The sequence below is a fragment of the Artemia sp. Qi Xiang Cuo genome, chromosome 3 (assembly GCF_049724085.1).
Source record: "Artemia sp. Qi Xiang Cuo chromosome 3, ASM4972408v1, whole genome shotgun sequence".
In the NCBI taxonomy this organism is placed as follows: domain Eukaryota; kingdom Metazoa; phylum Arthropoda; class Branchiopoda; order Anostraca; family Artemiidae; genus Artemia; species Artemia sp. Qi Xiang Cuo.
In genome coordinates, this window is record NC_142796.1 from 17,695,096 (window position 1) to 17,713,555 (window position 18,460).

Consider the following 18,460-nt stretch of genomic DNA (forward strand, 5'->3'; position numbering starts at 1 on the left):
TTTTAGCCCCACGGTGGGGAGAGGACGCGCCCAGAATTATTTTTCTGTACATTAAGTGCCTCTTGACCAATAGCGACTGACTGGAAGTTTCAAACTGTAATAGTGACTGAAGTTTCGAACTGATCAAGGAAAAATATTTTTGGCCTGTATTCAGGACTTATACCTCCTCCTATGCAAAAAGTTCGATCGTTTTTACCTAGTGACCTTTCCCTAAAAGATACTAGTCAATTACACATATAATGTCAAACAAGCCCCCTTATTCCCATTATGAAACTTATGTGTAAACATTAGGCAGTTTTTAATATTTATGACCCTTATCTAATGGGCTGTGGGGTAAAGGAATCCCCGGAGATCCTTAGAATATTTGGAACCAAACGGCTGTATTAAATAAGCCCCCTCCAAAATTTATTATTATTGCGCTTACAATGGATTTGGCTGGAAAAACAACCTTTTTGGCCCTTTTCTGGCTCATTTTGGAGGGGAAAATTTTTTTTTTTAAATTTTCCTTCTAAATTTAGGTTCCCTTTGCCTGAGAACTTAAGGATATAATTTTCAAGTGGATCAGAATTTGTTGAACCCTTTTCGGCACTCTTTTTTGAAGCGGGGGGGGGCTATAGGGTCCTCGTGGCTCAGGTACTTATGGCCTTAAGTTTTAAACTGATCAGGGACATATAAATACCTGGAAAGAGAACGATTCCTGAAAAATTACCACCAATCACGCCCCAAACATCAAACAAGCCCCCATTTCCGATTATGAAACATAAGTTGTTGAAATTTACCTATTTGCACTATTTACTACCCTTGACTTAGTTCCTGAGGGGGGGGGGGAGGTCATGTCATCCCAAGAGTTATAATCACTGGTTCCTTTGTCTGTTTCGAACAAACCGGCAATCTCAAAATTTTAATCGGATATCTTTGGAGGTTACGGGGGTTGGAGTAGCAAAAAAAGGCAAGGGAGGCGGGGGGCTGGTTGATTGCCACTAATCGCTTTTGATTCTTCAAAGGAGCACTAGAAGTTTCAATTTCCAATCGGATGACTTCCCTTAAAAATTTCTACGACCATCCCTTCCATACGAAGTGGCCCTGTGAACAAAAAATGCATCGAAGACTTAACACTCTTTGCTATAGTTATTATTACAGCGTTGCCTCTGATCATGTCCCAAAGTTCACATTTACTTATGTACTAAAGGAATAAGGCTCTAATTTCACCGAAAAATCTGTCTTTTTAAGGTTTATGCTCCTTGTGCAATCTTCTGGCAGGTTCTTTTTCTGCTGCCCTACGGTTTTTATATCTCAACCCATGACAAGAATTTGTCATCTTTGATATTCAGCTTCGTCCATGAACCTAATCACATTCCAGAAGAATGCTTGTGTTTATTTTTAGTTTGAAAATTCTATTTAAATGTCTAAGAAATATGCAAAAATTCAAAAATCTTCATGTTTCTAAAAAAGTTTAGAACATTCTCCAACAAAGCTAAAAACATTGTCATGATTCCCGCTGGATTAATGGATAAGTCGGAAACCAATAAATCATCCATATAAGTATCTTGTCCCCTTCCGTTGTAAGCTACAGCTGTAGCGTGTCATAAAATGGTAGGTTTCACAGGGAGCATAAACATATAGTGATATATATATCTTGGCATAAAGTATACACGAAGCTTAGTTTTCGCTCTCCAATTGCTTAACTGACAATAATTATTAACAATTTTTTATTGTTTAATGGCAACAAAAGTGTTAGCTAACGATTCTTATTAGATAACAATTCTCTGAAACATGTTAATTGGACAGAACTGCAAGTATTATATTTCCACTGGAGAAATATTAAGATGTCCATAAAGTTTGCTTGCCCTCACTCATGACAAATCTCTTGTTTCGATCCCTCATCAGAGGCAACGCTATAGCGTTGCCTATAGTAAAGGCCATAAGGCTTCAATGTCTTATTTTTTTTCCCTGAGGCACTTCATATGGAAGGGGTCGTCGTAGAAGCTTCAAAGGAGGCTCATTCGATTGGAAATCGAGAGTTCTAGTGCCCTTTTTCACAGTCGAAAGTAATTGGAGGTCAACTAGCCCCCTCCCCACGCCCCTCCGTTCACCAAACACATCCAATCAAAATTTGGAAATGGCCATTTTGGTCATCGTAGTTGATTTCCAGATAGAAAATATCTTTTTGAGGAGGATACTCCCCCACAACCCTCAGGGCAAGGGTTTTAAGTTATGTCCTGGGGGCATATAAGGTTTTTATAGAAGGTGTTGTCGTAGAAACTTCAAAACATGCTCATTCGATTGGAAATTAAAGGGCTAGGGCCCTTTTTAATAGTCGAAAGTGAGTGGAGTGTAACTAGCCCCCCCCCCCTACGCCCATCATTTCCCTAAACACATCCAATCAAAATTTTCAGATAGCCATTTTGATCAGCGTAGTTGATTTCCAGATAGAAACTATATTTTTGAGGAGCACACCCCCCCACAACCCTCAGGGCAAGGCTTTTAAGTTATGCCCAGGGGCATATCGGGTTTTTATAGAAGGCGTTGTCGTAGAAACTTCAAAAAAGGCTCACTCGATTGGAAATTCAAGGGATAGCGCCCTTTTTAATAGTCGAAAGTGATTGGAGGGCAACTAGCACACCCCCCCCCCCTCCATGCCCATCATTTCCCCAAACACATCTAATCAAACTTTTGAGATAGCCATTCTGTTCAGCGTAGTTGATTTCCAGATAGAAAATAGGTTTTTGAGGAGGACACTCCCCCACAACCCTCAGGGCAAGGGTTTTAAGTTATGCCCTGGGGGCATATAAGGTTTTTATAGAAGGCGCTGTCGTAGAAACTTCAAAAAAGGCTCATTCGATTGGAAATTCCAAGGGCTAGTGCCCTTTGTAATAGTCGAAAGTGATTTGAGGGCAACTAACCCCCCCTCTCACGCCCACCTTTTCCGCAAACACATCCAATCAAAATTTTAAGACAGCCATTTTATTAAACGTAGTTTTAAGTTCTGGAAATTAGGTCTTTGAGGATTACACCTCCCCAAAGCCCTCAGGGCAAGGGTTGTAATGTAAGGATTCTCCAAATCCTTCATATTATTTCTTATGGAAGGGATGCTCTTACAAACTTTAGAGAGGGCTCATTTAATTGAAAATTGAAAGTTCTTGTTCACTTTTTAAGAGTCAAAAGATATTGAAGGGCAACTAGCCCCTCTCCCTCCTCCATGCCCTAAATGCATCAGATAAAAATTTTGAGATAGACATTTTGTTAAAATAGTTCAAAGTTCTGATAACAAAAAACTCTGGTGTCGACACAGCCCACCAGTGCCAAGGGGTAGGCGTTGTAAGTTATGCCCTGAGGCATAACTTATTAAGGGGGGTTTATAACTTATGGGAAGGGGTTTTGTATGGGAAGAACACATAGGAAATCTATTATAATTATCCAATTATAAAGTTAAAATACATACTCTGTGATAGATGCAAAATTGCTTTGGCACACAAAATCCTATTAAGGTCAATCCCAAACAGTCGTGATCCCTTTTTGTCAGCAAGTGAAATGGTCTAAACCCCCTTATTGGAGCTATTTTTTCAATCCATTCATTGTTGTCAATCGCTGTCCACAAGTTATGCAAGCTGTCTATTGTTCATATATAAGGTTTTTATCAAAGAGGTAATCGTATAGACTTTGAAAAAAGCCTCATTCGATTTAAATTGAAGGTTCTAGATCCGTTTTTTAAAGTCAAGAATAATCGGACAGTAAGCACCCCCCCCCCCCCATGCCATAAAAACTTGAAACTTTTTGCAGTCAAAAACGAACAAAAATTAATTAAAAAAAACTTTCCGAAAAATAAGTTTTTCAAAGAAAAGAAAAGGCCATTTTAAACTTATTTGCTAAACTAATTTAAACCAATTGCTTTGGCACACAAATTCCGTTGATTTTGAATTGAAGTTATCAAGTATTTTGGGCAATAGGTTGCATAGGTTGCATCAAGACTGGGCTGGGTAATTGTAGACAGAGAAAAGCCAAGACAGATAGTCCAAGTAATTGAGAGGCAAATGTTTAAATGGCGCTTTACTGAAAACGAATTATATTACAAATGTTTTCTTTTGTACTTAATAGTGAAAATAAATATTAAAATTACAGTAAAATTTTGAACTGGTGAGCTTTTAGCAATTAATATCATTATGCATCAAATATTCAGTTTAATTTATTAGTTCTTTTCAAGATTGGTCAAGACAAATATAGTTTCACTACAAGCAAAATTTGGATACTGCCCCCTTCTTTAACTGTAAAAAACTAAAGCCTTCTGCGTCATTGGTGCTTCACTGAAAACGAATTACTCGTATATTGCAAATTTTTATTTTTCCAGTTTTTACAGCATTGAAAATGAAAATAAAAATTACAGGGAAAAAAAATCTTGAACTGATGGATCTTTCCACAATTAATATCATTATACATCTAATATACAATTTGATTTTGTTTATACTTTCCAAGACTGTCCAAGACTCATATAGTTTTGCCATTTTTTTTAACTCTGCCATTTTTGTAACTAATCGTGTTAGTTTGTTATGAAAACATTCAATAGCTTCTAGGCATTTCTATTTGAGCGGAAAACTGCACCTCAAACTTTGTGGAACATGCATTTTCTTGCATGAAACACCAAAATATAATAAAATGTCAAGTTTCGGAGTGTTCCACCACTCGCAAGCAAGTGCCATTGGTATTTTTGAATCCGCATGGTCAATTTAGGGCGTGGAGGGTAGACTAATTCTCATACCAGCCCCATTCCGTCGTGATATGGCTCACATTTTCAACACCTGGCGTCCGGACTATCATATAATCTACCAAGCATACAAATACCCCAAATCAGTATCAATAAATAAATGAAACCCAAAACGAAAAAAAATTAAAATAAATATTTGAGTCAAACTCGAAACGATCGTAGATTAATATGAGTAGAGTCCAAGACCACTATACTTTCTAAAAGCCAGAATATAATTCGTACTTTACTGAAAAGAAAAAATTCAAATGAGTTTACTGAAAAAAAAATGTGCATTGTCAATTTAATATAAATATGCTGATATTTATTCCCTAAAATCTTAAGTAATTTTTGATTTCTTAAAGTTACAAAAGTGAAAATATTTCAAAGAATTGTTTTCAGTAAAGCGCCAATGACGCAGTAGGTTTTAGGCTTCTGCAGTGGGACGACACCCAAACTCGTTTTTGTAGTTATTTTTATTCGATTCAAACTTGATTTGAATATTCAATTTAAGTTTCACTCGTTTTAAGATTTATTTATTCATTTACATTGATATATATTGTATGTTTGTTCGCATTGATTTTTATTTAATTTCTGTTCGTTTTAAATTTCATTTATACTTTAATAGCAAAATATTTGTTATCGTTTTGAGCTTGATTTTCATATTCAATCTAAGCATTACTCGCTTTAAGATACATTTTTTAAATTACACTAGTACTTGTTGTTTGTTTTTTTGCCATGCGTTTTGATTGAATCTCTACTCGCCTTGGATTTCGAGCATCCTATCATAGCCACATAAAGCCATGTTGTGCTTGAATTTTAACAGGTATGTGAGCATCCTGTGCTTAAGAATAAAATGACCCATACTTTTCTTTGAAGAAATTACTTTTCTGTTAGTTTTTTTTAATTAATTTCAGGAAAAGGTTTAAAAAAAGAGGAGGGATAAACGGCGTAAAACAAAAGACCACATGCGAAACGAAAGACGAAGAAAAATACACAAGAGCAGTTGTAAATTCCATGAGTTTCTATGAAAACATTCCAGCTTCCAACCAAAACCGTCTGTTTTTCTTTTAGAATTAAGGCTCAAGAGATGAATAAAACCTTATGATAAAACTTAGATATGAACTATTTCAATATTTAGCGCTTATAAAATAACTGATACTATTAAGAGCATTAAAAAATAACTTCATGGTTAATCTTCTACTTAGAAATAATCCGTCTCATATTATATGAGGTCATGTTGGTGACTATTCTTGAAGGTTTCGCTTTTATATAGAGATTCAGATATAAAGCAGTCATCTGTTCAAATATCTGTTTCTTTGTTGTTGTTTTTTTTAATTATTAAAATCCAGTGGTTGAAGACATGAATAAGTCTTATTACTCTTGAAGCAGATACAATCTAATTTTGATTTGTAAATATACAATTAATGAATTTAACAAATTTAAAATCAGTATCATTATCTCCCTTAGCAGGGGTATCGTTTGGGGGTGTGCAGTTGCCCCCCCCCCCCAATAATATTAAAAAGTACTATACTGCCCATGCCCTTGACTATCCAAATATAAACCCCTCTCCCCCCTCCCAATAAAAATGCTGCAGATTCGCCCCTGCCCCTTAGGTTAGCAGCTTTCCAAAATCTTGTTATTAGTCTTGTTTTAATTAGAAAAAAACTTGATATTTGTATCTTTATAATCAAATTGCAGGTTTTGTCATATTACTGTAACAAATGCAAAGTTTGGTTAGGAAATTTCGTTAATAAATAACGTAAATTATGGGAAATTAAAAATTCTTAGCATACAGTCAGGTCAGTATCTCTCGCCATCTTGTTTAGTTGCTTGTTGTTGTTGGAACAATGGCTGTCAGGATTTTTCAATTTTACAACGAATTTAGAATTACCTTGTTATGTTTTCAATAAATTTAAAGAAAAAACTATTACGCGCTCCCCCTTCCAAGCCTTGATTAACCTAGGCTTTGTAAAAAAAAAAAAAAAACCAAAAGCAGGCACGCGCACAAAAGAGATTGAATAACTTCGTCCTCCCTCTCTCAAAGCGAAGTATTCACAATATTACTATAAAAATTTCAACTTTTGCCCAGCACTTGTTGTTTCTATAAATCAGAATCACTTCAAAAAAGTACAGCCTTTCCTCATTGCATTTATCCACTTTATCATAGTTCAGGTAAATGCGCAGGCGTTACTTTCTAGGGGGAGGGTGGAATAGAAATTGGCAGAAAAAATAGGGGAATAATCTGGAAGGAATATGAAATTACTCAGATAAAGAAAATTAGTAAAGCTAGTTTTTTTCACCCAAAGAATTCTACTGACAAAAAAAAAGCTTCGAAGAACGTAAACATTGAAAAATTTATATAATTGAATCAGTTTTTTTTCTTTCCTGTCCAATTCAGTGCTTTACGCGAAAGCAAGGGCGCCCCTTTTTTCATTGGTAGGCGGAAGATTTACCAGGAAAATACTATATTTTTTGCATAGAACGTATTATTGGTGTTTTACCTTTATTTACCACATGCTGTGATCTGTGAAGAATGCGTAAAAGCGAGATTGGAAACATGCATTTATTTTACAGAAAAAAAAACACAAAAAATTGGAAAATTGTTGTTACGGTGTGGGAATTTTTCAAGTACCTTTAACTCCTATTATTGAAAATTTGTTTCAATCCAATTGCTATTGTTCAACTTCTTAACCTCCTGCTGAGCTGCTGAGTTGATATTTAAGGCTGTTTGTTGAAAAAGCAAAAGGATGGTAGTATACAGGTTGTAGCACATAAACAATTGCACTAACAGCTATTGATTCGCTTGCTGAGTGCTTTCTCTTGTATGTGCTGGGAAGTTTTAAAGAATTTATACTGGCGTTTATTTATAAAAAAAGGTGAAAAATTGTCCGCAATCTTCTAAGTCATTTCTGTTTTATCGTACCAACAAATTTGGTGCCTGTGCTCGTCTATTTTCAGTTTCTCAGGCTTCTAGGATGCCCGAACGTCATGTAACTAACCTAGTGGTAATGAACGTCATAATAACTAACCTAAGGACACGTGAGTGAATATCCGACCCTTTTCTTTACATTGTAATAAAGAGCACATAGACATCTGTATCACATACTTTTTGTTTGTGCTCTTGCATAAATTTGATTTTATCCGACTCGCGCCTTAGTCTACAAACGTTATCTTATTTTGACAACGCTGAAGCCTAAAATCTGTTTATTTAAACTCATTTAGCATGACTCAATAAAAGATTAAATTAGCCTAATCCAGGTTGGCATTACAAATTTGGAACATCTCATAGAAATCTGGGAGATTATGAGAGATTTTATAAAATGAATATTTTGTGTAGACTTAGCAACAGGGTATATTTTTTGGAAAGGTTATTGATTTGCTGTGAAAAGATTTATGCCTAGACTTTAACATTTACGCCTAATTTGCTTTGCCATAACTTCTGCTATGCAATGTTAGCTGTTGCAGTTGGAAAAGCTCATTGAGTAACAAATATAATTTTATGTTGTCTTTTAGTTAGGCCTAGTAGACCTAGCCTGAAAATTCTTAGTATTTCCTCCATAACTGCATTTCTGATCAGCCAGAAGTAAGGTACATAATTAGGAATAAGTAAGATATATAAGATATAGATTTAGTAAATTTTCTAATTAACTTTATAGCAAGATGGCTAATAAATAGGCATAGGCTAGGCTATCTTTAGAATCTGATTTTTATCTCAAATCCAAATATAACTGTATTTTTATAGGAAATAAACTTAACTACAACACTTGGTAAAGTACTACAAAATCATATTATTGAGTTAGGACAAAAGTGAATACACCATTCAATGCCTTTTTTTATGCTGATTATGAATATAATAATCATTTCTATTAGAAATGAATTTCAGCCCCCCCCCCTATAGGTGCCAATTCAGGGTTAGGTTAGGTATGGCCTATATAGGGGGGGGGCTGAAATTCATTTCCAATAGAAATGCTTATTAAATTTGTAATCAGCATTAAAAAAGGCATCAAATGGTGTATTCACTTTATTCCTAACTCAATAATATGATTTCATAGAACTTTACCCAACACTCCCCCCTAAATATGCAACTATCTGTATATTCACCCTGAATTATAGGCAAATCTTCAGTTTACAACATAATTTAGCTAGGATAAAAGTGAATACATCACTTGATGCCATTCCTTATGCCCTTTTATAGTTCAATAATTGTTTGTGAGGCAAATTCCATTTTGAGCCCTTAGTAGGGCTCCAAAAGGTAAAACAGTTCATAGTAGCCACAAGTTTTAAAATATGTTTTAAAAAAGAAACTGTCTTGTGAGAAAAATTGCCATTTGCAGCTGATTCAGGAATGTTAATTATTATTTTCCCTACTCTTAATAGTAAAATGTTATTAAGAAAACAAGTTTCTCAGAATTTTTAAAAAAGAGCCTGAAACCCCTCAAAAATGACATCACAGTATAACTGATGTTGTATATATATATATATATATATATATATATATATATATATATATATATATATATATATATATATATATATATATATATATATATATATATATATGTATATATATATATATATATATAAAGCATTGCAGTGGCCAGGGAGTTGTTTCATTAGAAAGAGATCTACAGAGATAATGAGCAGCCCAAGAAAGAAAAAGAAGGGTAGCCCACCCAACAGAAATAGCACCTGTCTTTCCAGAAGATTTTCAATTTTCAGTTAATCGGTGTTGCAGCAGATCTACAGAGACAATTGGCAGCCCAAGAAAGAAGGAGAAGGGTAACCCAGCCAACACAAATAGCACCTGACTTTCCAGAAGATTTTCAATCTTCAGTTAATCTGGGTTGCAGTGTTAGTTATATTAAAAGTTATAATAAAGAACGAACTCTTGCCTATACTATCTTGTATAGGGAACTTTACATAAAGGATCAATATAGTTCATTATAATCTGGGTTTGCTGCAGTATTTAGTAACCTAGTAGGAGAGGATTGATATAGTTAATTATAAATACAGATTATTTAAGTTTCATTGGTATTATGGCTGTAGAGATAGCTGAAACCTTGCAAAGAATAAACCATGGCAGATATCCAGGTTGCAGCAGTAGCTAGCAACCTAGTAAGAGATGATCATGTCCCATAATAAAAAACAAAATAGCCCATAACTCATAAAACCAGAGTCAGATCATCAAAAAAAGAAATACACTGTTAGAATGTTTTAATTCAAACTAGAAAAATGCTGAAAATTTAAAATTAGTTTGTTTTTTGTAAGATAAAATCCAACAATGATTTTATTTTTGCAAATGAAGTCATGTAGTAAAAATTGCAATGACATCATGACACTTGTCACACTTATGAGGAAAAATTGAAGGTTTTCAATTTTAATGTTTAATTCAAACTAGAAAAATGCCTGAAAATTTAAAAATTAGTGTGTTTTTTGTTAGATAAAATCCACTTGCTACATAGTTAAGCTTACAGGTTTGAATGCAACCACTTATGTGGTTGCAGTAGGAAGGCCCAAAAAACGAAACTTTGCAGTTATTACAAATGATGATTTAATATTTGACAAGCAATTACAACAATTCTAAAACATTAAAAAAGAAAACCAAAAGTTTGATGTTTAGTAGAAATTGTTGTTAGAAAAACATCTTTTACTGAATTGCTTTTCTTACAAGTACAAGCAATGTCTTTTTAAGTCATGAAAAAAGTTGAAAAATATCTTTGGAAAGACAGTAAATTGTCTGTTATTAGAAGACAAGCAACAATGAGAATTCATCTATAGAAGCCTGCTGCATGCCAAGTGCCCGGGCCCAGCAGCTGGTAATTGCAAAAATATTTGTATATATTTTAACAAGGGATTGCAACAATTTGAAAACCTTAAAAAAGAAAACCAAAAGTTTAAAGCTTAGTAGATACTATTGTTAAAAATTGGACTTGCTTTAATAATCAAATATCTTTGAAAAACCTGCATGAAAAGACACCAAATTGTGGTTAGAAGACAAGCAACAATGATAATACATATATAGAAGCATGCTAAGTGTTGAGGCCCCAATAGGCATATAGCTTTTAAATAGTTTTTGATCACTTGGTTATCTCAAAATTCTCACTAACCCACATTTTCAATCTATTTGTTAAAAGTGGTACTTTAATGCAGGAAAAAGCAATTTGTTGTGGTGCATTCTCTTTTGTGACTAAAAATGATGCTAGAACTTTCATTCTCTTATCAAATGAGCTCCATCATGATAATATAAGAGATATATTTTTGTGTTGCTAATTTTATGCTCATTTTTATAGTTTTGTTTGCGTTTTGACAATTCATCCCCATCCCCCATGTAATGATTTCATATAGCCCTAGACTTTAGAAAAAATGTGATGGAATTCTAACTTTATAATATGTAGTGTCTATCAATGAATTGTATTTTGTTATTTTTTGCCATTTTTATCTGTTTTTGAATAAGTTTTCATCAATTACTTTGTTGGCTTTTCCTATATAGCAAGGTTATATGAGAACATTAGGGGGGGGGGGTGAATTGTTAAACATGTAAACAAAATCATAACATTGGGCATAAAATTAGCAATTTAAAACTGTGTGTCTTTTTGTTCTAGGATGTCTCAATCTGAAGAGCCACTATTCCAGACTTTTACCAAACAATGTACCTCAACCTTAAAAACCAAAAACAAAGAAAAATCCATAAACAGGTATTTAACCATGAACAATTGATTACTACTACTGCTAACAACTCACTGCAGCATTAAGCCAACATGACTACATATCCTCCTTCTCCATCCCAACCCATTGAAATCCTCCCTCTCCATCCTCCCATCCCATCTGGGGACAACCTTCTTTTTGTTTGGCCCTAGACAGTTGGCTGACATGGACAATCTTTGGCAATCTGTCATCCTTCATCTGCAGAATTTGTCCTAGCCATCTCATCATTTCTCTCATTATAGCCCTAGAAAGCAGGATTGAACCACATTTTTTACTCAGCTTTCTGTTTGAGATACAGTCAGTCAGTTGGATACCCAAAGCAATCCATAGACAATTTCGCTGGGAAACATCTATAAATCCTCTGTTTTTTGAAGTGCCCATGCTTTAGAACCATACTTGACCCCTATCATCACTTCAGCTTCCAGTATTCTAATCTTGTTTTGCTGACTTATCATACTATTCTTCTGAACTTTTTCTAACTTTGAAAAAAAACAGCCTGGGCCTTGGCTATTCTATTTTTAACACCTTCAATGCATCCACCAACTTTACTAATAATACTACTTAGGTAAGTGAAGCTGTCCACTTGGTCAATCTTCTTGTTACCCAACATCACCTCTTCACCTTAATTTATTCCCTGTCTTAGCAACTTAGTCTTCTTAACATTAATTTTCAAACCTATTTTTGCACCCTGAACTCAAAAGCCTTTAAAAGTTCTTTCATTTTGCTAACATTTTCATCTAGGATGCTTAAATCCTCAACATAAATCTAAGTCTACAAGAGTTTTACCTCCCCATTTGATTCTGTGTTCTCCTATTTCCTTTGCTGTGCTCCTTAGGACAAAGTCCATCAAAATGATCCATGTAAATGAAAATAGAGTGCAACTCTAGTTAACTCCTGATTTAATACAAAACTGGCCACTAACCTCATTTCTTACCTTAACTACAGCAACGTTATTCTTATACATAGCACTGATCACTTTAATGTATTTATCTGGTATACCATACAAGGATAGGACCTTTGCTAAAGCTCTTCTACCACCTGATCAAAAACTTGCTTGTAATCTTTAAAACTTAGGACTAATATGTTTGATGACTCTTGCACTTTTCAGTTATTATTCTAATAGTAAAAATTTGATCATTGCATCTTCTATCCTTCCTAAAACCACACTGTTCTTCTCCTAAAGCTTTATTTACAGCATCTTTATGTCTATAAAGTATCATCATACTAAGTAATTTGCTTCCTAAAGAAACCAGGCTAATGCCTGTGTAATTAACACACACTCTTATCACCTTCCTTACAGATGGGTTTAATCAGAGTTTCCCTAAAATCACTAGGTACTTCCCCTTTTTCAAAAATCATATTCATAATCTTCTGTAACTTATCTGTAACCTCACAACTATCATATTTAAAGATGCAACTCACTTTCCACACTATCAATATCCAGGGCCTTATTATTTTTTAATCCTTTTTTGTTTTTTTTCTACATTCTCCTATAACTCTTTCATGGTTTAGCACATTTAAAAAATGTTTTGTCCATCTCTCTTTAAGCTTGGTTGTTCTAACTGATTGTGGCCCCATTCCTATCTTTAAATGGGACAAGTCTAGACTGACTATTCCCTCTAAATTTATTAACATACTAGTACAATATTTTACTATTATGTTTTATGGCTGCATCTTTCTGATATTTGGCAATTTTATCCCTGGCCTCCTTTTCACACTTCCTTAATTCACATTTTAATGCTTTCTTCACTTTCTTTACTTTCATCTTATTTCCATATGGTCTATCAGTCAAATAAGTCTTGTTCAGAACCCTCTTCCCCTCTATTAAAGATAGAGCATTTTCACTAATATTCTTTGCTGCATTTCTAACTTTCTTCCCTAAGACTAATCAATAACTTGACAAACTATTTTCCCAAAATTATTCTATCCATTTTCTACACTGTCAAATTTTAAACTCTCCAATTTAGTATTCAACTGTTCCTGAAAATTTTCTCTCAAATTCTTTGCCTCAAGTCTACCAACAACATAACTTCCGGGAAAATAGATTCCTGTCCTAAATTCTAGCTTTAAATTAATCCTAGGCACTACTAGAGGTGATACTTACTTATACATAGGTAACAGCACTCCTATATACCCTAGTATCTTGTATCAGTCCATTTATTTTTTGTTTCGATAATATAATCAATAAGGCTAGCTGTTTTACCATCATGTGAATACCATGTATACTTATGAGTCATTTTATGACCAAATACTGAATACGTTATAACTAGATTGTTATACCTACAAAATTGCAGCAGTCTGTACTGTTTTCTTTTCCTTCACCAAGTTTACCCAGGCTAGGATACTATTCATTCCTATCTTTACCAACATAGGCATTAAAATTCCCTAATAAAAATACCATATTTCTACCAGAGACCTGGTCTATTTATTCCTGTAGCTGTAAGTAAAATCCAATTGAATTGCTACTATCTCCATTAGTTGTTTCTACAGGGGCTTATACTGCTATGACTGATATCCTGCACTTTTTAGTCATAAAATGACCAAATAGCGTTCTATTGTTAATCCCTATCCAATGTATTGATTTGCTATATTACAGTCTGTCTTCTCTAGATTTTAGGTTCTATTTTGGGAGAAATTGAAGTTCTGCAGCACAAAATGGTAGAAAATAGCACTTTTTTGTGGAAGGATTTATTCTGTCATTCCTCGTCTTTATTTGAAAAGGACAGTATTTTTGTCATTTGAAAAGGACAGTAGATATTTGAAGGAGAAGGAGACATCAAGGTTGCCTACGAAAAAAATATGGTTTTCCTTGTCTTTCAAGATCTATCTGCAGTCATTCAAGTTTTCAAAGATATCGGTTTTAATTGGGCATTTAAGTTCTTTCAATTTAGTTTCATATTTGAAGGTTTCAGGTTCTTTTTCAAAATTCTCAGAATTTCCTTTTTATAACATTGTTCTCTTGAATTTGAATAACTTATGCTGTTTCTGAATTATGGGCAATTGGGAAATATTTGTCACTAGAATGTTTTAAAAAAAATGCTTATTTTATGTTTGGTTGCTATAAGCTGTGGTTTGCTCTCGACTAGGTTGCAGTTCTTGCTGCAACTATGCTCAACATTGCTGCGTTAACTATGCTATTTGTCTTGTAACCAGAAAGCTCAGAAATCCTATTGTACAATCTTTGGTGGAAATTAGATGTGACATATTCAAGAATAAAGGCTACATTTTTTACTTTGTTAGAAATTTCATATTTTTAATTGGCCTTCTATTTTATTTAGTTACTCTGAAAGATCTTTGATAATAACTCTAGTAGAAATCAAAATCTTATTGCAAAATATTGGTTTCTAGACTTCTGTATTTAAGCATTTTTTTTAATATACAAGCTCCTAAATCCTTTGCTATAAGCTGTGATGATAATGGGAAGCCATCTGTGCTGTTACAGTCTCATGTATGTAATTACTGACTTCAAAAGCCCTTAAATATTAACTTTGGCAGATATGAAACAACATCTGTGAAATATTTACTTGCTGTGTTTTAATCTGTTTCACTATGCCAATATTAAGCTTGTTATTAACAAGTTCAGGAACCCTTGAATGTATTATGTGAGTGAAATTGGTTGCCATTTGTGGAAAATATATGCACAGATTATGTTTTATTGGAGAATGCTTGCATTGAAATTTTAGTCTCAAAGCTCTTGCTGATAACTTCAAAAACCTCTAATGCCAATATTGGCCAAAACCAGGGGCGTCAATGCCCCAAAAAACATTTTTAAAATCTAGAGGGGGATTATATGGGAGGACAATTGCCCCTCTTTCATTTGTGCCTTTGAAATAAATACAACCTTCATATGTAAAACATATTCTTACTGTGTTTACATTTAAAACTTTCATTTTGGAATCTTTATTAGTTTTAATCATTGATCATTTGGTCTACATGTAAAAGCTTGGGGACGTTGAGAAGGCTCCATCCAAAGAGTTCAAATTTCTTTACATCTTTGCATGTGTCTGATTCAAAGAAGGTTCAGTTGGGCTAACTTTCTACTAAAATCTTTGTATGAAGCCTGGGATACTTTGGCTAATTTGACTCTTTGGCAACTCTGACTGTACATATTATATTGTATCATTTGTACCTTGAGACATACATTTTTGGACTTCTTGACTATTCTGATTAGCTTGGCCCTGGAAATTTGAGTCTGATGCTATAAGAGGGTTTAAGGGGGAAAAGGCTGTTTTGGGTCTTCCAATCAATTTAATCATTTCAAGAACGTGCTAGATCTCCAAATTTATGATCAAATAAGCCTTCTTCCCAACTTTCTATTCTATATGATGAGGTAAAATAGTACATAAGAGATGCTTATCTCTTTGCTAAGGGGGTTTTCTGAAAGAAAGAAAAGAACAAATTATTGTACAATACTTTTAAATCTCATATTTTCAGAAATTAGGCTTTTGCTAGGAAATAAATGGGCTGGTTTTGTTTTAAATAATTTCATTTTTCCTGAAGTTGCAATTTACTCAACAGAGCATTGTGTGAAGTTCTATGTAAACTAAACATTTTCTATTATTTGAAAATCACTAGTTTTATTGGTATTTATAATTCTATTCAGTAGTCTTTATTGTGATGTGTCCCTAATAAAATATAGAATGTATACATTAATATAGTTCTGATTGATCAATTTTCTTTTTTTTTAAATTACTTGGGTGAATCCCCATATTATCTGCTTATTTTTCTTTACAGCTTTTATCTGTGATAAAAATGACAGAAGAACATTTAAAAGGAGTGGCCAGAATTAGACAAGAGTGAGTCTTTTTTTGTTAAGTTTTATATTCTTTTTTAAATCCTCCCCATAGGGTGCTCGAAAAGTCGGCAGAGACTGCTTCCTCCTCTCCCCTTACTCCTTGCCTTGAAGATAAAAGTGTTCTAAGAGTAGAATGCTTTTGGATACTTCGTAATAGTATAGGCGCTTTTCTGGAGTGCTGTCACCAACTTTTTAAGACCTTTAACTCCCCCCCTGGAAATTGTTTTGCCTGCTCCCCTCCCCTTCAGAAAAAAAGTTCTGCATATGCCTTGTCATAATCTATCTTCTTTTTGTAACTATTTGAGATACCTCCGTTTACAACTTTTTTTTTAATATGCTGATCTAAAGATTTTAACTCTAGACTAAACAAATTCTGTGAAAAAAATATCGAATCTCATAAAGCTTGAATATTAAGACTTCAAACAAGAATTTTCATCCATCCACTCCCCTTAGGGTAAATCCACCAACCTATCCTCCCCTGCATATTTATGTCCCCCCTTCCTTTTTACGAAATAAATCGAGCTGCAAACTAAAAACAAGTGCACAAACTTGGGCAGTCCCAGCTGTTACCAGTCAAGGTAACAAGGTAACCCAACGTTTTTAAGGGCGACGCCGAAAGTATTCACGACCCCCCCCCCTCCCTCCCCCCCTAGTTCGTGTTCCATTCGACTTTCAGTCTTATCCCCCTGCATACCCGATACAGCGCAGTATACCTCAGGAACTCATCCCTCGAAACAATCCTCCGCCCCATGTACTTACGCCTGCTCAGTCAGTCCAACCCCCACAATCACTTTACTCAATTCGGACCATCCCCAAACCCCCCCTCACTCATTTTCTTCCCAAAAATCAACTTCCTTTCGACTCCGTTCTTCTCCGTGCGTCCAAGAAGTTGCCGACCGGTTCTGGACTCCATCCGTTATTTGCCGAAACAAACCCAACCCCTCCCCGCTCAGACACCCCCCACCCTACTTCTCTCCCTCAGCATCATCTTGCCCCCCCAACCCCCATATAAAGATCACTCCCAATTTGACTTATTCCCAGATCACCAGGAAACCTTTCTCCCTTCCCTTGCACTTTATCCCCCCCTGGCTACCCTACCAGTATGACTCTGGTTTAAGAGTAAGCAGGCAGAAGGATCCACAGGTAACACATCCATGCACAGTTTCCAAAACTTCAAATAGTAAGACGAATTCCACCGTATTTCTATCCCAACTTAATAATATTCCCATAATTTGTTTGCTGTCCTCCTTTTCTCTCAAGCCCGGTCCAGTCCCGCCTTTCAATAATGCCTCAAAACCACACCCTTACCCACAGCATCCTTCTCATAAACTTCAACCCCAAATAACTCCCTCCTGAATTGAAAAAAAAAATCCCAATGCCCAAATCGGTTTAAATTCCCAACTTTCCTACTTACCATTGCTGAGAGCCTGAATTTTGACAAAATTACCGAACTCGAGGGTGTCTCTGAAATTCATAAAATTAATATTATTGCTGTGACAGAGGTTCAGTCCCAGAACCCAGATTTCCTAAAAATCAGTAATTATACTCAGTTTATAAAACTTCGCTCTCCCGACCACCCTCTCGGGAAAAAAGGGGGTGGTATATTATTTTTTGTCCAGGAAAACCTCCCACCTAAACTCATCCCCACCCCCAAGTTATCAGATTATGATGAAATTCTATGGCTAAGACTTCGACCAAAAGTACTATCCCGCCATTTCAATTTAATTGTATCCACTGTCTTTTATCATTCCCCTAACCAACATATTGACCAGAAACGCAATTTTATACAACAATCTACAATAAGTGCTGACTGAGTGTTAACAAAGTATCCGAATGCTGGTATTTGCTTACTTGGCGATGCGAATGACCTGAGAATAGACTCTATCTGTAACTCTCTTAATATTAAACAACTGGTTAAAATATCTACAACAAAAGGTAACACCTCTCTGGATGTTATTTGTTCAAACATTAGTAAGTATTACAAGTCCCTGCAAGCACTGCCACTGCGAGGGGGCAGTTATCACTGGTGTTTTCTTTTTTCTCCTTCTTAAGCCATTGAACGTTTCTTTATTACCTCCATTGGGGTTTGCCGTCCTCTCAGTGACACAGGCCTTCTTTCCTTTGGATCATAGCTGACCAGGGAAAGTTGGTCAGACCTTTATAATTCTAATAACCTTGATGACAAAATTTTGATTTTTCACAAAAAATTAATTGATTCCTAC

The 18,460-nt window shown here is 34.8% G+C and overlaps 1 protein-coding gene across 6 annotated transcripts in view; it reads left to right on the top strand.

Annotated features, from left to right (window-relative positions):
* The first annotated feature begins 7,913 nt into the window (after positions 1–7,913).
* Positions 7,914–18,460, top strand: part of Dus3 (Dihydrouridine synthase 3) — a 122,198-nt gene continuing 111,651 nt past the window's right edge. For 2 of the 6 annotated variants that reach the window (XM_089085654.1, XM_089085656.1), the window contains exons 1-2: positions 11,353–11,433; positions 16,178–16,239. In XM_089085654.1, the coding sequence (XP_088941780.1) occupies positions 11,386–11,433; positions 16,178–16,239 (110 nt within the window). In that variant the 5' untranslated portion in view covers positions 11,353–11,385. Of the gene's footprint in view, positions 8,089–11,352; positions 11,434–16,177; positions 16,240–18,460 lie in introns of those variants that run through there. The other 4 variants (XM_089085659.1, XM_089085655.1, XM_089085660.1 and 1 more) reach the window with 4 other exon arrangements.